This window comes from Pleurodeles waltl, chromosome 9 (assembly GCF_031143425.1).
Source record: "Pleurodeles waltl isolate 20211129_DDA chromosome 9, aPleWal1.hap1.20221129, whole genome shotgun sequence".
In the NCBI taxonomy this organism is placed as follows: domain Eukaryota; kingdom Metazoa; phylum Chordata; class Amphibia; order Caudata; family Salamandridae; genus Pleurodeles; species Pleurodeles waltl.
In genome coordinates this window covers 133,891,137-133,914,493 of record NC_090448.1, presented here as the reverse complement: position 1 = coordinate 133,914,493, position 23,357 = coordinate 133,891,137, and the positions used below count along the sequence as shown (strand labels likewise).

Genomic DNA, 23,357 nt, shown 5'->3' with positions numbered 1-23,357 from the left:
CACACACACCCCAAGTTCACTGTTAGTGTGACTAAAGACATTTGCCATCTTGAAAATACCCACTGTGGGTAGGGTTAGCCCTGGCAACCTTTGCCCCATTGGTTAGGATGTGCCCAGGAGTAATTCCCAGAAACTAGCTTATGTGAGGCATAAATACGGCATCTCTAGGCACTGACTGCAGGACACTCCTGTTCCTGGGGAAGAAAAGAAGCTGGGCCTGCTTCAGTGTGACCTGAGAGGAGCACTGAAAGATTAGACCTGTTCCCTCTAGTACCCAGGACAAAGAAATTGACTTCAGAGACCATAAGGCGGACTTCCTTTTCAAGCTTCAGTGATACAACAAGCTACAAGAGACATTTCATGCAACTGACTAGTACCAACAGTTCCTTGCTTTTGGCCTCTACCTGACACCCTATGAGCCTCTTAGGTGCCTCCTTTGAGGTCCTGGGCATTTTAGAAATGTATTCCAGTGGTCGATTACGACATAAGGGGTTAAATCGGAAGTTAAAATCTTAGACTGGGATAGCCCTAGTTGATGTATCAAACCTGCACTCCATCACCGTTGGCTTCAAATTGTGACTAGGTCCTGATCTACTGCGACCATTGACTGTCATTGGCACTTTGTGTGTCTTAGTGTGGTTTCTACATAAAACTTTATAAATCCCAGTCTCTGATTCCCCTTATTGGATATTTGTCAATTTGTTCATTATATTTCACTCTAATTTTCTAATTCGGTTTGGAATTTGTATTATCTTGTATTTCGACTTGTTACTGTTTTCATACTGCATAAATACTTTACACATTAGTTAAGCTGTCTCCTCTGTCATAGCTCACAGGAGGTTGACCTTAAGTTAATTTAGTTAGTAACTACGAGGGTTTACCCTGACAAGGGTTGTGATTATTACTTGAGGTAGGTAGTCTCTACCCCAAATAATAATCCAGTTTCTTCCAGATCGGTATTTAAAAAAAGATTCTTTAGTGATATAAAGTTTTAAGCACAAGGAACTCCTTCAAATCATCTACAGCAGTGAGGTTCATAGTAGACCCCAGAGGTCAGGATCTCACCCATGTTTTCAGAAAATGATGTCAGTTTAGATTTACTCTAGGTATTTTTTTATTTATTTATGTATCTTGTTTTCTTCTTTTTTTTTCGGACTGGCATGGAATTGACTCTGCGATCTATGTTGGACTCCACTAGGTGATAGGTATAAATTCAGTACCCACAATCTGTTTCTTATGCTATTTTTTAGAGGGCTGTCAGGCAAACTGCACGTTATTTAACCTAAGCCTTATACTGACATAAAGAGGCAGCAGTAGTTTGGTAAAGACGCATCCCAGATCAAACCAAAACATTAAGATGGCAATCTGGTTTACTCATTACTTTATCAAAGCTCCCTGGCAAGCTACATTCATATATGTAGCTGTTCATTCTGGGAGACATTTAAGTACCAGGTATGTCCATTATACAAATGATCACGTGTGTTGCTTGTTTGCAAATACATGAGAAAGTGGTACATCCCCATGTGAACGGCCGAGCCCGTTCCTGAGCCGCGTTACACCAGGAAGTGACGTGTCGGAGTTCTCCGACACGTCTCTTCCGCGTTCCCACGTTGCCGTGGGAACGCCGGCGAAGGACGGGTGGCGGCCTTCGGTTGCCTCTGAAACCCAGGAGGGGTTCCGGGCCGCGGAGGCAACGAGGCGGGGAGTTCCCTACGTAAAGGGACTTCCGGACGCCAATAGGGAGAGAGAGGAGAGCAACGACGGAGAGGAGGACGAGGAGAAGGAAAGCCACGGAGGACAGGAGGATACGGGAGAACTGGAGGAGACCGAAGAGGAGAAGGAGGAGAAGAACGAGCAGGGGAAGCGACCCGAAGGAATAGGAGACTCGAGGGGACCACAGAGAGACGAGGAGGAGAGGATTATTCCGGTCAGCACCCCAAAGGAACACCCCAGCTCCAGCCACGACCCAGGAGGGTTGTGGCTTAACAAGGTACGGTCCTTGTGGGAACATAAAAGAGGGGGTCACAAATAAGAGGGCACTGGGGAAGGGGAGGAAGACCAAAGGGGAGGAAAGGAGTTGGAAGGGTCTGTAAGGAGCACCAGAAAGAGCACAAGAGTCACAAAAGTGCACTATTTTGGCTTTATTCACCTAACTTCACTCACCATCGACACCCCAGTTCCCCTCCTTCCCTTTACTTTAATAAATCATAAAATACATGTAAATACCCCACTTACCTTAGCGTTTTTCTTTTTGTCAACACGGTACCACCCATTGGAGACTGCCACCAGACAAGAAGAACACTCCCCTAGAAGAAGAAGAGACCAGACAATAAAGGAAAGAAGGAACAAGAGACAATTAGAGACATTTCTATAAAAACTTCAATAAACCTTTTTTCTGAAATCATACTTACGCTTTGTGGGTTTATACCGTTCGACCTACTACAGTGGTGTCAGAAGTGGGATCTTGTAAAAAGTAACCCACGGGTAACCGAACGGTATACAACGAGTGACAATCCATCCTTAGAAGATATGATTAAGCAACTAGCAGAAGGCCAACACCATCTGCAGTTAGTTTGGGAAGCCCATCAACGAGAGGCGAAAGAGGACAGGGAAGCCCTGCAGTCAGCCTTGAAGAGCCAAGCAACAATATTAGCAAACAATCAATTGGTCCATGAGACGGCGATGAAAAAACTAACGGAAACAATCGCCGCTAGCAAAGTGCACCCCAATGTACCAAGTTCCGTATTGCAAAAATATCAGGAGGGAGAAGACCCAGAATCATTTTTTACGAACTTTGAAAGGGTTGCGTCTTCAGCCCAATGGCCGGAGGATAGGTGGGGACAATATGTGGCACCCTTACTTACAGGTCTCTTACAAGCTGCTTATCAGGCTGCTAATCCCGGGGGAACAACACCATATAAAGACATTAAGACCAGCATCCTAGAACGAGTAGGCCACGACAGCGAATATTATCGAGTTAAATTCCGGAAAGTAAAGTGGGGACCGAATGAGGACCCTCGCACTTTCTACTTCCGCGTGAGAGATCTGGCTTTGAAATGGCTGGGTCCAATTGGGAATAGCAGAGAGGAGATTATACAGACTATTGTCCTCGAACAGTATCTAGACTCTTTACCCACGTTAACGAAAAATTGGATTCGACAACATCCAAAGGTGGATACTGAGATGGCCATTGATCTAGCCTGTGCATACCACCGATCCACAGATGTGAGAGGTATGCCACCACGACCTCCCCTTAAACCGGTTGTAACCCATCCAAAACCTTTACCAAGATTTCCCCTGGAAGACCCGGGTTCTCGCTGAGTACCAGAAGGTCCTCCGTCACAGGGACCACAGTGCTATAATTGTGGGGAATGGGGACACATAGCTCATATGTGTCCGCGGAAATTAGAGGGAGGTGAACCTATGGAAATAGGAGTGACGAGGAGACGTGTACTTTGTACAGGACAGGGAGACGTTAAATTCAAACAAACTCTTAGAATAAATGGCCGTTCTGTCTGTGCACTAATTGACTCAGGATGTAGTCAATCAGTGGTTCGTGAGGATTTAATAAGCCCACTCGATAGGGAATCCGGTAAGTGGGTCATGATTTGTTGTATCCACGGGGATAAGGAACAATACCCCGTTACAAGAGTTAACATAGAATGGGAAGACTACAAGGACTTCCATCCAATGGGAATACTGCCCCAACTGATTGAGGAATGTATTATTGGTACTGACTACAGACATTTCCCAGAACTTCTGGATTATGTTCGTAAACCGAAAATCCACCAGGATTGGTGGTTTGAAGCTCCTTTCTCAAACAGTAATATTGAAGGCCCTTTACCACGAAGGAAATTATCACGTAAAGAGAAACGAGATATAAAAGGTCAGTTCAGATCTCAGAATAAGCCAGAGCAAACTCAAAGACTTATCGCTGAAATACATGATGCCCCTCTAAGTTTCCATCAACAACAAAGAGAAGATCCCTTACTCGCTCAAGCATGGAAATCGGCAAAAGCTGAAGAAACAGAGGAGGTGGGTCCTTACTTTCTGGTTAAACGAAATCTACTATATAGGGTGACCCATACCAGGGAAGGGGATCATAAACATCAGCTAATAGTTACCGAATATTTTAGAAATCAAGTCCTAACTCTAGCTCACAGTCAACCAGGGGGCGGACATTTTGGGAGAGAAAAAACTGAAGAATATCTCCTCAGACGATTTTACTGGCCAGGGGTTTTCGCACATATCAGGAGGTTCTGTTCCCAGTGTCCCCGATGTCAACTGACAGACCCTGGGAAGCCCAGGAAAGCCCCCCTTTTACCCCTTCCTATCATAGATATACCATTTAGTAGAGTAGGAATGGATTTAATTGGACCATTGGTGCCGTCATCTAAAGGGCACGCATACATATTAGTGATCGTTGACTATGCCACCCGATACCCAGAGGCCATTCCCCTGACCAGCATGACCACAAAATCCGTGGCCCAAGCAATGATAACTGTTTTCACCCGAATAGGATTTCCACACGAAATACTCACGGATCAAGAGACCCCATTCATGTGTAATCTCATGAAGCAAGTTTGTAAGACTTTAGGTATTTCCCAAATAAGAACATCCGTCTACCATCCACAAACAGATGGATTGGTGGAACGATACAATCGGACCATCAAAACTTTACTAAAGAAAGTAGTCACTGATTCAGGGAGAGACTGGGATAAAAAATTACCATTAGTATTATATGCTATCAGAACTCATGAGCAGGCATCCACAGGACATAGCCCATTTGAATTAGTATTCGGCCAACAACCCCGCTCCCTGCTAGACATGGCCATAGAAACGTGGGAAGAAGAAGCTGAGGAGGGGGGTAGACCATTGTTGGAATACATTCACAACTTAAAATCCAATTTACAAGGGCTGTGGGAGGAGATACGAGAAAATATGGAACAGGCACAACTAACACAAAAACACTATTATGACAAAGGAAGTAAGTTGAGAGTCTTACAGACAGGAGATCAAGTTCTCATCATGCGTCCCACATCGGATCAAAAATTACTTGCCAGATGGCAAGGTCCTTATCGAGTGATCCGCGCAGTCTCTCCCGTTACTTACCTGATTGAGTTATCGGCTAACCCTAAAAAAACACAAATTTACCATATAAATCTCTTGAAAAAATGGGAATCATCAGAGAACTCAGACAATGCCGTAGAAATGGGACAGTTTCTATATTCAAGCAAGGAATCACACATTGAGTGTTACCCTCACCATCAGCCGGGGAATAATCACATACCCGCTATCAATGAGTCTTTAACCAGGGCTGAGAAAGAGCAGTTAATTCCCCTATTGAATCACTTCCAACAGTTCTTTTCAGAAAACCCCGGTAAAACCTCTTTGATTTATCATCACATACGGACTTCTCCGGGTAAAATAGTCAGTTTACGACCTTATCGTATTCCAGAGGCAAGAAAGCACATCATAGAAGATGAGGTCCAGAAAATGTTAACTCTTGGGGTGGTGGAGCACTCCCATAGTCCCTGGTGCTCCCCGGTAGTCCTAGTACCAAAACCCGATGGGGCGGTAAGATTTTGCATAGACTTTAGAAAACTTAATGAAATCTCTCTGTTTGACTCCTATCCCATTCCTAGGGTAGACAACGTCCTTGAGAAATTAGGGAAAGCAAAATATATGTCCACAATCGACTTGACTGAAGGATACTGGCAGATTCCTCTGGCTCCTGAGGATAAAGAAAAAACTGCTTTTTCCACCCAATCTGGGCTTTATCATTTCACCGTGTTACCTTTTGGCCTACATGGAGCCCCAGCTACCTTCCAAAGGTTAATGGATAGGTTACTTAAGCCCTTCCAAACATTCGCAGCAGCATATTTGGATGATGTAGTCATTTTTAGCGAGTCATGGGAGGAACATCTAAAACATCTAGCAAATATTTTCCATACCCTAGCCACAGCAGGATTAACTGCCAATCCCAAGAAATGTGTCCTAGGGAACACCGACATATCGTACCTCGGGTATAATATTAGTCACGGCACCCTCCAGCCCCAAATGAAAAAAGTAGAAGCCATAAAGAATGCCCCTACACCTAAAACAAAGAAAGACCTTCGTTCTTTTCTGGGTCTTGTAGGATATTATCGCAGGTTTATACCTGGATATTCCACTCTTGCTGCGCCCCTTACGGATCTTTTGTCTAAATCCCACCCCAACCAGTTGCTACCCTTTTCTGAGCTACAGAAGAGCAGTTTTGAGGAACTAAAGTCTTATCTCACTAAAGAACCAATACTACAATGTCCAGACTTTACTAAACCATTCCATCTGTATACAGATGCTTCCGATGTAGGCTTAGGAGCAGTTTTGAGCCAACCGGACGAGGAGGGTCGTGATCTCCCTATCCTATTTCTTAGCAGAAAGTTATTCCCTCGAGAGCGACATTATCCTATTATCGAAAGAGAATGTCTGGCTATTAAATGGGCAGTGGATAGTTTACAGTATTATCTATTGGGCCGGTCTTTTGTTCTATATACGGATCACGCTCCCCTCACCTGGATGGCTGCCCATAAAGATTCCAATTCACGGATTTTGAGATGGTTCCTTGAACTGCAGCCTTTTTCCTTTCAGGTTCGACACATTCCTGGGTCACAACAAGGCCCTGCTGACTTTTTGTCTCGCTACCCTTGCGCCTCTTCGGTCCTCGAACAGGACCCATCTTGGGAAGGGGTGTGTGAACGGGCGAGCCCGTTCCCGAGCCGCGTTACACCAGGAAGTGACGTGTCGGAGTTCTCCGACACGTCTCTTACGCGTTCCCACGTTGCCGTGGGAACGCTGGCAAAGGACGGGTGGCGGCCTTCGGTTGCCTCGGAAACCCAGGAAGGGTTCCGGGCCGCGGAGGCAACGAGGCGGGGAGTTCCCTACGTAAAGGGACTTCCGGACGCCAATAGGGAGAGAGAGGAGAGCAACGACGGAGAGGAGGACGAGGAGAAGGAAAGCCACGGAGGACAGGAGGATACGGGAGAACCGGAGGAGACCGAAGAGGAGGAGGAGAAGAACGAGCAGGGGAAGCGACCCGAAGGAATAGGAGACTCGAGGGGACCACAGAGAGACGAGGAGGAGAGGATTATTCCGGTCAGCACCCCAAAGGAACACCCCAGCTCCAGCCACGACCCAGGAGGGTCGTGGCTTAACAAGGTACGGTCCTTGTGGGAACATAAAAGAGGGGGTCACAAATAAGAGGGCACTGGGGAAGGGGAGGAAGACCAAAGGGGAGGAAAGGAGTTGGAAGGGTCTGTAAGGAGCACCAGAAAGAGCACAAGAGTCACAAAAGTGCACTATTTTGGCTTTATTCACCTAACTATACTCACCATCGTCACCCCAGGTCCCCTCCTTCCCTTTACTTTAATAAATTATAAAATACATGTAAATACCCCACTTACCTTAGCGTTTTTCTTTTTGTCAACACGGTACCACCCATTGGAGACTGCCACCAGACAAGAAGAACACTCCCCTAGAAGAAGAAGAGACAAGACAATAAAGGAAAGAAGGAACAAGAGACAATTAGAGACATTTCTATAAAAACTTCAATAAACCTTTTTTCTGAAATCATACTTAAGCTTTGTGGGTTTATACCGTTCGACATACTACACCCCATTTCTCAATTTTCTAAATCTTAGCAATAGAAGGAAATTGTTGTACGTTTGGATAAGGATGTTGCCTCAATAATGACAATTTAAAAAAAATTATACATAAACTTTTGGTTACACAAGGGTATACATTACTGTCAACAGCAAGCCCAGGGTATTTTAAATTGCATTTCTGTTTTTGTTTTGCTTGTAGACGTCCTAGGGGAGTTATTTCCACCCCAGTCATAAGAACTTTCGGAAGAGTAGGCAAATTCTACGGCGGCAGAGGGTACAAACCCCAAGGAGTGTCAGTACAGGTAATACAAGACTTGCACTGCAAAGTCAAGTTCATTGTGTGTTTTTACATGTCAGTTTACTTCCAGTTTGTAACATTTTATATGTACATTATCCCTTTGCTAAATCTGTCCTTCAGTTTCTCTCTGTAGCTGGTGACCATTGCTGCATATATAATGGTTTTCGCAGGGGTTTCGTTGTTTCTTTTTTGGCGATTATGTATTTCGTTGGGAGCCTTTGTGGGGTTTTCCTTGTTTCTGTGCCGGTCAGTCTAGATTTCGTAGGGAGCCTTAATCCTGACCACCTCCAGCAAGATTACAGTGGTCCCTCTTTCCTATTGATGTGTAAAATAGACCTTAATAAAATCATGAACCATCATTACACCCTAGCATAAGTCAAGCCTTCCACAGAACATTGACAACCGCTAAATTGTCCAGGGCATCCAAGGATCTTTCTTCTTGGGTCTAATCTTGACAGAAGTCTTAAGTCCTGAGAAAGCAAAGCTATGAGCCCTGAGATGGCTCCTCAGCAGTTTTCAGCCACCACTCAGGTTCAAAAACATATTTTGGCTCTGAAAAAGCTTGCATACAGGCCAGTCAAGCCTCAGTGCTGGGAAGCCACCACTCAACACCCCAAGACACTCAGGAACCAAATAACACGATAAAGTCTGGTTCAAAACCAGCATCAACGCCTAATGAGCTGAAAGAACCATGAGAAAAATTAGCAGCCTACTACACTGCAAAAGATTTACATTAGTCCTGTTACAGGTCACACATTTGGACGTCTCCTACAGTAGGCGGGATAAATACACCCAAAGAAAAGAAGGCTCACTTTCAAAGAGTTAGTATCTGATGAACTCTGATCTTTCCCCATAATAAAGGGAGACAGACCTAGAGTCCCTACCCCTATACTGCCTCGTCGGTCACCAGCGCAGACACTCACCAGCACATTCACTGCACTTAGACTCTTAAAAAAAGCTTGTTTTAGATGTGCCTTATGGACAAAGAACGTGACCCCCGGGCATGACAATAGCTTGGAACTAAATGAAGACCCATCTCTGGACCCCTTTCCATTAAAACCCTCCCCACCAGATGACACTAAATCATGTCAGGCTGTCATCCAAAGAGTGACTGACCACCAAATAGTAAATACCATGTGGTGGAGGAAGTCTACTCCCTAGTGGAGATGATCTCAAAAATAACACTCAGTTCAGTTCCTTCTTATGGTAAAAAAGATGACTACGTGAGTAGCAGAAAAACCATAAGAAACCAAATAAAAACAAGGGTTTTCACCCTGAAAGTGGAGAAGTGATACAAGGAAGCACCAGAAGCTACCTTGTACATTAGGGGCCATGTACTACCAGCTTACCTAGTTGTTCATGCAGCCAGAAATATGGCATTCACCCAAGGCACGGGGAACGCACAACCACTGGACAGAGAAAGCCAGAACACTGATGCAGTATGACAGAGATTAGTTGTTATTCCAGCTACCCAGTGTGGCCAACTCAACTGGCCCATTGTCCAGATATTGCCACCTCTGAGAAGTGTCAATCACCAGCTTCAAGTTTACTAGAAAAGAGGCAAGAAGTTGGTGCAAGAAAAAAAAAATATTTCCAATACCAACCTCTGATGTACTCCAGATGCATCTGATACCACTTCCATGGAGACAGGCACCAGCATCCTGCTCAAAAGGCGTGCCTGGCCTAGGATCTGTTTCATCCTGAAGTCCATCATCATTTGCTAAATGTCCCCTTAGTTGGAATTAGACTATTTAGACCATGGGTGGACATGAAGCTGGAAAAAATGAAGAAAGGTGTTGATATGTTAAATAGCTATGTGGGCGCTCAAAACTCTTACCGGCAGGTCTGGTTTTCGGCTTCACCTCCGCACTCTGCTTTTCAGCATCAACAGACTTTTGAGGGTGGACAAAGTTCTAAGTCCTAACATAAAGCAGAATTGCGCGGTAGCAACTGCGGTAAAGGCAGAGTAGCATGAGGCAAGGTGCCTTCTGCTTCAAAGCTGTGGCTTATCTTCCATTCTCCCCAATCACACAGCATTGGTCAGGGGAAGGATAAGGTTATATCTTCCCCAGTGCGAACACACAACCTCAGAGAAGTGGGTCTTTTTCAGCATTACCCGAGTGCTACTTGAAAATTCATGCCACACTGCCAAACACTCCATCTTGCCTTCACAATATCAGCAAAGAACATCAAAGGCTGTTTCAGGCAGGGGTGAAGTCAAAGCACTAGAAGGTAACAATGGAATCTTTTTACCAGATCAACCTTCTTCATTAAGTTTCCTATATTAAGGGACTTACAATTAAATACCATCCCACTCCTTTTGTTATGCCTCAGTGGGATCTTAATTTAGTTCTTACTTATCAAATGTGTTCTCAGTTCTAATCGTTACACTGTTGTCCCTTGAGATTCCGTACCTTTAAGGGGATTTTTGTAATTACCATAATGTCTGCAAGACGAGTTAGTGAGCTTACAGGCCTTAAATGTTCAGCCTCCCTTCACAACTTTCTTCCCTCATAATTTGGTTCGGAGAATCAGGGCTGCCTTCCTGCTGAAACTGGTAACTCCCTTCTGTAAGGAAATGCCTCCTTGGCATGGTTACCCCTTGACTTTTTGCCTTTGCTGATGCTATGTTTTGAATTGAAAGTGTGCTGAGGCCTGCTAACCAGGCCCCAGCACCAGTGTTCTTTCCCTAACCTGTACTTTTGTATCCACAATTGGCACACCCTGGCATCCAGATAAGTCCCTTGTAAATGGTACCCCTGGTACCAAGGGCCCTGATGCCAAGGAAGGTCTCTAAGGGCTGCAGCATGTCTTATGCCACCCTGGAGACCCCTCACTCTGCACAGACACACTGCTTGCCAGCTTGTGTGTGCTGGTGAGAACAAAACGAGTAAGTCGACATGGCACTCCCCTCAGGGTGCCATGCCAGCCTCTCACTGACTATGCAAGTATAGATAAGTCACCCCTCTAGCAGGCCTTACAGCCCTAAGTCGGGGTGCACTATACCATAGGTGAGGGCACCAGTGCATGAGCACTGTGCCCCTACAGTGTCTAAGCAAAACCTTAGACATTGTAAGTGCAGGGTAGCCATAAGAGTATATGGTCTGGGAGTCTGTTTTACACGAACTCCACAGCACCATAATGGCTTCACTGAAAACTGGGAAGTTTGGTATCAAACTTCACAGCACAATAAATGCACACTGACGCCAGTGTACATTTTTTTGTAAAATACACCCCAGAGGGCACCTTAGAGGTTCCCCCTGAAACCTTAACCGACTATCTGTGTAGGCTGACTGGTTCCAGCAGCCTGCCACAACCGAGACATGTTGCTGGCCCCATGGGGAAGAGTGCCTTTGTCACTCTGAGGCCAGTAACAAAGCCTGCACTGGGTGGAGATGCTAACACCTCCCCCAGGCAGGAGCTGTAACACCTGGCGGTGAGCCTCAAAGGCTCACCCCCTTTGTTCCAGCACCACAGGGCACTCCAGCTAGTGGAGTTGCCCGCCCCCTCCGGCCACGACCCCACTTTTGGCGGCAAGGCCGGGGGAGATAATGAGAATAACAAGGAGTCGTCACTGGCCAGTCAGGACAGCCCCTAAGGTGTCCTGAGCTGAAGTGACTCTAACTTTTAGAAATCCTCCATCTTGCAGATGGAGGATTCCCCCAATAGGATTAGGGATGTGACCCCCTCCCCTTGGGAGGAGGCACAAAGAGGGTGTACTCACCCTCAGGGCTAGTAGCCATTGGCTACTAACCCCCCAGACCTAAACACGCCCTTAAATTTAGTATTTAAGGGCTTCCCTGAACCTAAAACTTTAGATTCCTGAAACTACAAGAAGAAGAAGACTGCTGAGCTGAAAAACCCCTGCAGAGGAAGAACAGAAGACACCAACTGCTTTGGCCCCAGACTTACCGGCCTGTCTCCTGCCTTCCAAAGAAACCTGCTCCAGCGACGCTTTCCATGGGACCAGCGACCTCTGAATCCTCAGAGGACTGCCCTGCTTCAAGAAAGACAAGAAACTCCCGAGGACAGCGGCACTGCTCCAAAAGAACTGCAACTTTGTTTCAAAGGTGCAGATTTAAAGACCCCTGCAACTCCCCGCAAGAAGCGTGAGACTTGCAACACTGCACCCGGCGACCCCGACTCGACTTGTGGAAAACCAACACCTCAGGGAGGACCCTCCGGCGACTCCGAGTCCGTGAGTAACCAAAGTTGTCCCCCCTGAGCCCCCACAGCGACGCCTGCAGAGGGAATCCCGAGGCTCCCCCTGACCGCGACTGCCTGAACCTAAAGTCCCGACGGCTGGAAAAGACCCTGCACCCGCAGCCCCCAGCACCTGAAGGAACGGAACTTCTGTGCAGGAGTGACCCCCAGGAGGCCCTCTCCCTTGCCCAGGTGGTGGCTACCCCGAGGAGCCCCCCCCCTCGCTTGCCTGCACCGCTGAAGAGACCCCTTGGTCTCCCATTGAAATCTACAGAGAACCCGACGCTTGTTTGCACACTGCACCCGGCCGCCCCCGCGCTGCTGAGGGTGTACTTTCTGTGTGGACTTGTGTCCCCCCTGGTGCCCTACAAAACCCCCCTGGTCTGCCCTCCGAAGACGCGGGTACTTACCTGCTGGCAGACTGGAACCGGGGCACCCCCTTCTCTCCATTGAAGCCTATGTGTTTTGGGCACCTCTTGGACCTCTGCACCTGACCGGCCCTGAGCTGCTGGTGTGGTAACTTTGGGGTTGCTCTGAACCCCCAACGGTGGGCTACCTTGGACCCAAAACTGAAACCTGTAAGTGACTTACTTACCTGTGAAACCTAACAATACTTTACCTCCCCCAGGAACTGTGAAAATTGCACTAAGTGTCCACTTTTAAAACAGCTTATTGTGTTTTATGTAAAAAGTATATATGCTACTGTAATTATTCAAAGTTCCTAAAGTACTTACCTGCAATACCTTTCAAATTAGATATTACATGTAGAATTTGAACCTGTGGTTCTTAAAATAAACTAAGAAAATATATTTTTCTATAACAAAACCTATTGGCTGGATTTGTCTCGGAGTGTGTGTTCCCCAGTTATTGCCTGTGTGTATGTACAACAAATGCTTAACACTACTCCTTGGATAAGCCTACTGCTCGACCACACTACCACAAAATAGAGCATTAGTATTATCTCTTTTTGCCACTATCTTACCTCTAAGGGGGACCCTTGGACTCTGCATGCTATTCCTTACTTTGAAATAGCACATACAGAGCCAACTTCCTACACCTTCTATTTGGGTCAGTCTCTCACCCCTTCTGCTGTCCTTCCACTTCCCAATCCATCTGAAGAGGAGAAAAGACTTAATTGATTTGAGCCCAAAAGGGTTGTCTGTTTTTATGTGGACAGGGTACTTGATTTCAGGCCAGATGGACGGCTTTTTGTGGGGTACCTTGGCAAAATGAAAGAAAAAGCAGTTCACAAAAGAAGTTTGTCAAGATGGCTCCTCCTCTGTATTTAGACCTGCTACGCCAAAGCACACAAAGAACCTTCAGAAGGTATTCCTGCTTACTCTGCTAGAGCTAAATCCTTAACCTCTGCTTTAGTTAGAGAAGTCACTGTGTCTGATATTTGTAAAGCAGCGACTTGGGCCTACCTTCACACGTTTGCTTAGCACTATTGTTTAGACTTGGAAGTGAGGAGCGACGGTCACTTTGCTACTTCGTCTGCTTTGTAAGTTTTTGTTGGTATAGGCAGACATGCGCCCACCTCAGTGTGTGGGTCTGCTTAGGTACTGTATTCAAAATGTGAGGAATCCGCAGGTAGATGTATCCATCAGTAGAACAAGTTAACTTATCTTTGGTAACACTTTTTCTGGTGATGCAGTATCTACTGGTGTATTCCTCACCAACCTACCTGCCTCCCCGTTGCTTGTTTGCATATACCAAAAAGAAGTCTGTGTATTTTGCATGTATACGAGTTTTCATATGTAAATCTTTGATTTAGTGTTTAGTAACTGTAATTGCATTTGTGATGTGGGTATTAAAAAGGTGAGGAGTTTGCAGGTAGATGCTGTATCCACCAGAAAAAGCGTTACCGAAAAGTAAGTAAAGTATTCTTCAGTGCTAGAATGATACAAGGGTAGACGTGCTACAGCATTATCATGGGTTCGCTTAAGAGCAGTGTAGGAAGTTGGCTCTGTATGTGCTATTTCAAAGTAAGGAATAGCATGCACAGAGTCCAAGGGTTCCCCTTAGAGGTAAAATAGTGGTAAAAATAGATAATACTAATGCTCTATTTTGTGGTAGTGTGGTCGAGCAGTAGGCTTATCCAAGGAGTAGTGTTAAGCATTTGTTGTACATACACATAGACAATAAATGAGGTACACACACTCAGAGACAAATCCAGCCAATAGGTTTTGTTATAGAAAAATATATTTTCTTAGTTTATTTTAAGAACCACAGGTTCAAATTTAACATGTAATATCTTGTTTGAAAGGTATTGCAGGTAAATACATTAGGAACTTTGAATCATTTCAATTGCATGTATACTTTTCAAGTTATTCACAAATAGCTATTTCAAAAGTGGACACTTAGTGCAATTTTCACAGTTCCTGGGGGAGGTAAGTTTTTGTTAGTTTTACCAGGTAAGTAAGACACTTACAGGGTTCAGTTCTTGGTCCAAGGTAGCCCACCGTTGGGGGTTCAGAGCAACCCCAAAGTCACCACACCAGCAGCTCAGGGCCGGTCAGGTGCAGAGTTCAAAGTGGTGCCCAAAACGCATAGGCTATAATGGAGAGAAGGGGGTGCCCCGGTTCCGGTCTGCTTGCAGGTAAGTACCCGCGTCTTCGGAGGGCAGACCAGGGGGGTTTTGTAGGGCACCGGGGGGGACACAAGCCCACACAGAAATTTCACCCTCAGCGGCGCGGGGGCGGCCGGGTGCAGTGTTAGAACAAGCGTCGGGTTCGCAATGTTAGTCAATGAGAGATCAAGGGATCTCTTCAGTGCTGCAGGCAGGCAAGGGGGGGCTTCCTTGGGGAAACCTCCACTTGGGCAAGGGAGAGGGACTCCTGGGGGTCACTTCTGCAGTGAAAGTCCGGTCCTTCAGGTCCTGGGGGCTGCGGGTGCAGGGTCTTTTCCAGGCGTCGGGACTTAGGTTTCAGAGAGTCGCGGTCAGGGGAAGCCTCGGGATTCCCTCTGCAGGCGGCGCTGTGGGGGCTCAGGGGGGGACAGGTTTTGGTACTCACAGTCGTAGAGTAGTCCGGGGGTCCTCCCTGAGGTGTTGGTTCTCCACCAGCCGAGTCTGGGTCGCCGGGTGCAGTGTTGCAAGTCTCACGCTTCTTGCGGGGAGTTGCAGGGTTCTTTAAGGCTGCTTCTTGAAACAGAGTTGCAGTCTTTTTGGAGCAGGTCCGCTGTCCTCGGGAGTTTCTTGTCGTCGAAGCAGGGCAGTCCTCAGAGGATGCAGAGGTCGCTGGTCCCTTTGGAAGGCGTCGCTGGAGCAGAGTTCTTTGGAAGGCAGGAGACAGGCCGGTGAGTTTCTGGAGCCAAGGCAGTTGTTGTCTTCTGGTCTTCCTCTGCAGGGGTTTTCAGCTAGGCAGTCCTTCTTCTTGTTGTTGCAGGAATCTGATTTTCTAGGGTTCAGGGTAGCCCTTAAATACTAAATTTAAGGGCGTGTTTAGGTCTGGGGGGTTAGTAGCCAATGGCTACTAGCCCTGAGGGTGGGTACACCCTCTTTGTGCCTCCTCCCAAGGGGAGGGGGTCACAATCCTAACCCTATTGGGGGAATCCTCCATCTGCAAGATGGAGGATTTCTAAAAGTTAGAGTCACTTCAGCTCAGGACACCTTAGGGGCTGTCCTGACTGGCCAGTGACTCCTCCTTGTTGCTTTCTTTGTTCCCTCCAGCCTTGCCGCCAAAAGTGGGGGCCGTGGCCGGAGGGGGCGGGCAACTCCACTAAGCTGGAGTGCCCTGCTGGGCTGTGACAAAGGGGTGAGCCTTTGAGGCTCACCGCCAGGTGTCACAGCTCCTGCCTGGGGGAGGTGTTAGCATCTCCACCCAGTGCAGGCTTTGTTACTGGCCTCAGAGTGACAAAGGCACTCTCCCCATGGGGCCAGCAACATGTCTCTAGTGTGGCAGGCTGCTGGAACTAGTCAGCCTACACAGACAGTCGGTTAAGTTTCAGGGGGCACCTCTAAGGTGCCCTCTGGGGTGTATTTTGCAATAAAATGTACACTGGCATCAGTGTGCATTTATTGTGCTGAGAAGTTTGATACCAAACTTCCCAGTTTTCAGTGTAGCCATTATGGTGCTGTGGAGTTCGTGTTTGACAAACTCCCAGACCATATACTCTTATGGCTACCCTGCACTTACAATGTCTAAGGTTTTGTTTAGACACTGTAGGGGTACCATGCTCATGCACTGGTACCCTCACCTATGGTATAGTGCACCCTGCCTTAGGGCTGTAAGGCCTGCTAGAGGGGTGACTGACCTATACTTGCATAGGCAGTGAGAGGCTGGCATGGCACCCTGAGGGGAGTGCCATGTCGACTTACTCGTTTTGTTCTCACTAGCACACACAAGCTGGCAAGCAGGGTGTCTGTGCTGAGTGAGAGGTCTCCAGGGTGGCATAAGACATGCTGCAGCCCTTAGAGACCTTCCTTGGCATCAGGGCCCTTGGTACTAGAAGTACCAGTTACAAGGGACTTATCTGGATGCCAGGGTCTGCCAATTGTGGATACAAAAGTACAGGTTAGGGAAAGAACACTGGTGCTGGGGCCTGGTTAGCAGGCCTCAGCACACTTTCAATTGTAAACATAGCATCAGCAAAGGCAAAAAGTCAGGGGGCAACCATGCCAAGGAGGCATTTCCTTACAAGCAGCTAAATAATTTCACCACCAGTACAGAAAATTCAGATGCTATTCCAGGAGGCAAGCTTAGAGGCAACACGTCTTTCAGACTGTACCACAGCAATTAACACCGTCCTTTCGAGGCATCACCATGGCATTACTTCAACCAGTAGGGACAGCAGTCCTCCAATTCTTCCTCCTTTGTTGCAGCAGCTACCATATCTTTAGTTTGCCTCTCTCTGGTTTATGTCTGGCTGATAGGACTTGATACATTTCCTTCCTGGCTGGAGATCCATCACTTCAGACAGATGGGTCTTGTAGATTGTACAAAAGGGCTACATCCTGCCATTCATCTCCTGCCAACCCTTCCTCCTTTCCACACCTGAACAATTGTCCTCAGAAAATTCAGCGATTCTGATGCAGGGATGTCACCATTCTGTTGTCTGATGGTGCCGCAGATGGGGTACCGATTTAGAGGAAGGATGTTATTCGCATTACTTCCTTGTCTCAAAGAATCACCAAAGGCAGAGGCGTCTCCAGATAAAGACTAAACTCTTAACATAGTTTGGTTTCACCATCTAGGCCGTCCCACCTGAACCCCTCACGAGTCTTCCATTCATTGGGGCAATTCAGGACACTGATGTTTGAGGCATTTCCTGTTGCAGTGAGCCCAGGATAACCAGTACAAGATACCAGTGCTTCTTGATCAATCCTGGGTTTCAGTGATGATGGCTCTGAGGCTCAGTCTCCTTGCCTCATGAATCCTCATGATCCCAAATGCCACGTGGCACATGATGGCCCAACTTTGGAAACTACTATCCCAGCAGGCCCAGGATCACGGATGCCTCTCCCACTCTATCCAGAGCTCAAGGGAGATAGTGCACCATCTACAGAGATAGCAGGTGGATGCTAACATGACCTGCAGCAGGCCGCGCTTTCTCCTCAACCCAGAGTTCAGTGGTTACAGACCCATCACTGCTGGGTTGGGGAGGCCACTAAGGAGAGGTGGCGAACAAGAGCCTTTGGTTTCCAGTGGAGAGACAGCTCCATATCAGGTTTCTGAAGTTTCGGGTGGTTCATCTGAACCTAATTGTTTTCCTGCCAACCAGCAAAGGAACGCTGGTGTTAGCCCACACAGACAACATGACTCCCATGAAATACTGCAAGTGGAGGTGGTTGGGATCGGATCTGGTTTTTTTTGTTAGGATCCTCTATGCTTTTGGATGTGGTCGGACAAACAATATCTTTCAAGTCACCAACCACTTGGCAGGGACTCTGAATGCGAGAATGAACAAATTGAGAAGGCATTGTCTGACACATAAGTGGAGCCTTCATCCCTAGGTGGCACAGGTTGTTTCCAAGCAGTGGGTTATGCCCTGGCTATCTGTTTGCCACTATTGAAATGAACAGTGTCAGCAGTTGTGTGCGTTGGAGTCTCCTCCAAAGTACTGATTAGGAGACACATTCTAGCTGGCATGTAAGATGGAACTTCTGTATGCATTCCCACCACAATCTCTCCTTCCTGAAGTTCTAAGAAAGATCAGTACTGACGAGGCCCATGTCATTCTCATTGCACGGACTGGGTCAGGAGAGTTTGGTACCCAGTGCTACGGAGCATTTTCCTTTCGGCCATTCTTTTATTTCTAATCAACCTGTCTCCGCAAGACGGCACATTGGTTCTTGCATCTAAGCCCTCGCAACCTACATCTCCATGCATAGAGATTGGAAAGAGGCAGCTAAAAAGCTTTTAACTTGCCAACCTGGGTGGTTGATGTCATCCTTGCAGCCAGGCACCCTTCAACAACTACTAAGATTTTACGTTGAACCCACAAAAGACCATGACATGCTCCTTTTGAGATTCTCTGGTCTAAAGAAAGATATGGTGGTGCAGTGTAGAGGGCTCTGTCCAGGTGGATAGTCCTGTGCATCAAAATTTGCTACGCATTAGCCAAATAGCATCCTTCTGAAATCTGCAGGCTCAGTCCACTAGAGCCAAGGCTTCTACAGCAGCATTGGTGCAAAGGGTGCCTGAGCAAACATTTACCAGTCCGTGATATTAGTGTCAGTACATATCTTCTCAGAACACTGGTGTCTTCACAGCTAGGTCTGGTGGGAAGGTCACATTGCCCGCACGGTTCTGCAAAATCCTATGGTTTGAGCCCCTGAGGTCTTCCACCTTTAGGGGTTCCTGACATGGATGTTATCTATTCTAAATGTGAGGAAGCTGCAGAAGTAGCCAACAACTTATTTACTTTTAGTGACGTTTATTTTGGTGGGTACTCCATCTGTAAATTCCTTACTGACCTCCGACCTACCGGTTGTAAAAAGTAGCATGTAAAAGGGAGTTGGAAGTTAAGTACACCGTCTCTGACAAATTTGCTCTACACTCTGAGGGCATAGAAGGAGAAAGATGCAAGAAACTGCGATCAACATGTAGGGGTGATGCTTACATGAAACTCCACTGTCACTTCTGGAGTCACTGTGCAGCCACACTGGACCACTTACTGGCTCACGAGTATTGCTGAAAAAATCAACAGATCCAGTCTGGTGCATGGTGGCATTCTAAAAGTGAGGAATCTGCAGTTAGCTAGAGAATCCATCAGAAAGAATGTTATCGAAGGTAAGTAATTTGTTCTTCAGGGGCAACTAGTTGCCACAAAAACTGCACATTAATCTGCCAGAGCTAATTGCAATGCAGCTTGCATTACTAGAATTTTGCACTGTTTCACAAGATAGCAGTGCTCATATGTACAGACATGAATGCCATGTACTACATCGACAAAGCAGGGAGACATTCACTTGTCCCTGCTGTCATCATTGGAACAGTCCATCAAACAAAACATATGAGCAACAATTTCAGTGACGATCACAGTGAACCTTCAATGTGTCCAGTAGGCCATGTACAAACAAACACTTTATTCAAAATTAAATCCACAGATCCTATGTGGGCAGTAGCACCAACAGACTTGGAGAAGCAAATCTTGTAATTACATCGGCTCAGGCATCGGAGTCTGACAAATTTTGCGTTAACCATAAAGTCACAATTTATGAAGTACCACTGCTCACAATTACAATATCATTCATAGACAAAACCAGTCAACGTACTGAGGTTGAGGACGTTTCAATCCCTGAACAATGATGGGATCATCATCAGATCATAGGATAATGCCTGAGAAGAAATTTAATATTGCCAAGGTAGAATCACCACAAGCATAAACACCACTTTGTGGAACGACAGTGGCAGTTGCTAGATGAAATTCCGTGAACGCCAGTGCATTAGCTGCTCATAGCAGGATTAGCCACGAAAACAATTCAAGGGTAGAATCGCCCGAACGTCAAGGCAGCAGCTTCTCTCACAGTGTCAACATAGCATTGACAAATGGCATTGGACCGTTCATCAGCTCGCAAAATATCTGCGGTATTGTAAAACAGTTTTATGGACCTGCATCAACCACCGCACCAATGGGTGATGACCTTCTCCCATGTACTTTATCAATAGTTACAGCAATGTGGAACACCCACGCCACTGCAGAAACACAGAAGTCCCAAACTTCACATCCTGGTACCCACATCCACATCCCACGGGCACATCTGTATGGGTAAACTGGTTAATGATATATTTGCCTTTAATACTCCATCACTACCACTGATTCACTACATAGTGAGGAAAATAACGCAGGCACCCATGAAATATTCTAACCATTGTATTCCGTACTATTGGACATGCCAGTTCATCCACCCAGTCAATTATCCCTGCATGCATCCCTAGTCTCGCAGTATCACAGTTGGTTACCACATCCAAACCTCAAGGCATCTTGCAATTTGGCACCTGAGCTCTCAAGAGTTTGGTTATTTTCAGCTTCCAGAAGAATGCATGCTCATTCTAAAGGATGGTAGCAGGTCCACTGCAAGGGCGTGTTTCAACTTTAAATGAATGAGGCTTGTCCACTACAGTATCAGCAGCATCAAACATCCCCTGCAAGTGTCAGTACAGGACATCGTCTGCTGTTTGCTACATCTGCAAAAAATCGGGTTTAGCGTATACTTCTATTATGGTACACTTGGCACCAGTAGCAGCCTATATGTTAAGGAGCAACAGTCATTCTATAAAATTCCAGTTGTTAAAGTGTTCCTGTAGAAAGATATCCCCCCAAGGTACTGCCAGTCCCTTCATGAGATCTTAATGTGGTTCTCATTTGGCTCATTGGACACCCTTTTAATATGTTACATTCTTGCCCTACTGCACCTTCTCTCGTGGAAAGTTGCCCTCATTGAAATTACTTCCTTGCATAGAGAAGGTGAATTGCAAACCCTTACTTGGAATTACCTTTTATTCAGGGGGACAAAGATCATGTTGTACTAAGAACAAACCCACGCCTGCCTAACCTACTCTTCATGTTCCATGATAACCTACTATTAACTTACCAGGTTTCTTCCACAACACGAGAAAAAGGTTGGAGCATAAATTGATCCAGTTACAAAAGTAATCACGCAGTCTCCAATTGGCATGTAGTTCAGTGCCTCAATTTCAATGCATTTTTATCTTCATCACAGGTGATCACACTTACACCTGGTCGTTGTGAAAGAGCAGTTGATTACATAAAACGATAAGAGCAGCCTTTCTTTCCACAATCTCAGTTAGTTGCAAAAAGAGCCTTACACATTGTAGATGTTAAAAGAGGGCCTGATCTACTACATTGACTGTACAAAATGTATTACAACAAAAAAGTAAATGTTTATTTCTTTAGTCAAATAGCACTTAAAGAAGCCCATTTCAGATCTGGCCTTGTGTGATGGATAGTTAGATGCTTTAAAGTATTATGCCAAAGCAAAGCGAACTGGATGTGAGTTTAGTATAAGCAGTTTTTGGGGATGGAACATGAGTCACCTCGAAACCGAAATCTCTTCTGCGGAAAAAAATCTGAAACTTCTGCTTCTACCACTAGATTGCAGGAGTGTGCAAAACATTTGAATTCATAGCACAACAGGTTGCAATCCATTTGTTACAGCTAAGTAACATTTTAAACAGAATGGTTCTATTTAACATGTGCTTTGCAGAAAACTGGTGGTTCGGTGGCATGTGTAGCTGCAGATACACATGCTGTGCATAGTCCGCCGTCTGGTGTTGGGTCGGAGTGTTACAAGTTGTTTTTCTTCGAAGAAGTCTTTTCGAGTCATGAGACCGAGGGACTCCTCCCACTTCGGTTCCATTGCGCATGGGCGTCGACTCCATTTTAGATTGTTTTTTTTCCGCCATCGGGTTCGGACGTGTTCCTTTTCGCTACGTGTTTCGGATCGGAAAGTTAGTCAGAATCAACGGAAAATTTGTCGGTATTGTTTCGTTCGGTATCGGGATAGTTAGGGCAAATCGACACCGAGCCTTAAAGAGCTCCGGTAACCCTTCGGGGTATTTTCGATCCCCCGTCGGGGCCTGGTCGGCCCGACCGCGTGCAACATCGAGACTGGTGGAACGGAGCCCGTTCCGATTCTGTCCTAAATGCCACAGTAAATATCTTTATACAGACCAACATTTGGTCTGTAACTTGTGCCTGTCCCCCGAGCACAAGGAAGAGTCGTGTGAGGCCTTTCGCGCGTTTCGGTCGAGAAAAACGCTCAGGGACCGAAGAGCCAGGAGGTTGCAGATGGCTTCCACGCCGACAGGACAACAAGGGTTCGAGGAGGAGGAAGAAGAAGAAACTTTCTCCATCCGCGAATCGGATTCCGAAGGATTCGACGTCGACGAGCAACCAACCGTGAGTAAGACGTCGAAAGAAAGATCACACGAAAAAACAGACCAAGCCCAGGGGACGCCACTGCCAACAGGCCATGGCATAACCCATAAAGTAGGTGACCGTCCATCGGCACCGAAAAAGGGCGAGCTGGTGCCGAAGTCGTCCGACTCAGGTCGAGACACAGGCACGCAACACTCTCGGGACCGAGAGAGTGGTGCAGAAAAGGCTCAACACCGAGATAGCGTCACCGAAGCTACTCGACACAGAGACAGCGGCACCGAAGCTGCTCGGCACAGAGATAGCGGCACCGAAGATGGTCGGCACCGAGAGGCCAAGACACCGAAAAAGAGAAAGATTTCGTCGGAGCCGAAAACAACTAAAGACACGGTTTCGGTGCCAAAACACCCGGCAACCGAACCAAAAACCAGTTCCTACTCAGAGGAACAATCACTGTCCTCCCAACTAAAAAGACACCGATTTGAGGAGGAATTACAAACTACAGAGGTAGATCACACGCAGAAGCGGATCTTTATCCAAAGGGGTACAGGGAAAATCAGCACTCTACCCCCAATCAGAAGGAAAAGGAAACTTGACTTCCAACAACAAGACAAGCCACCACAAGCAAAGGTGGTAAAGAGGGTAACTCCACCACCCTCTCCACCACAGTCAACTCATCTATCACGGCACAGACTCCACCACAATCACCAGCTCATACCACCATGAGCCAGGATGATCAGGAAGCATGGGACCTCTATGATGCTCCAGTATCGGACAATAGTCCAGAGTCGTACCCAACTAAACCCTCACCACCTGAGGACAGTACAACATATGCACAGGTGGTAGCTAGGGCAGCCGAATTTCATAATGTA

General features: G+C 46.6%; 1 protein-coding gene across 2 annotated transcripts in view; it reads left to right on the top strand.

The window, feature by feature from the left end:
- Nucleotides 1-23,357, top strand: part of FAM120A (family with sequence similarity 120 member A) — a 405,119-nt gene that overhangs the window by 374,784 nt on the left and 6,978 nt on the right. For both annotated transcript variants that reach the window (XM_069206413.1, XM_069206412.1), the window contains one exon: nt 7,843-7,945. In XM_069206413.1, coding sequence (XP_069062514.1) covers nt 7,843-7,945 — 103 coding nt within the window. The remainder of the gene's footprint in view (nt 1-7,842; nt 7,946-23,357) is intronic.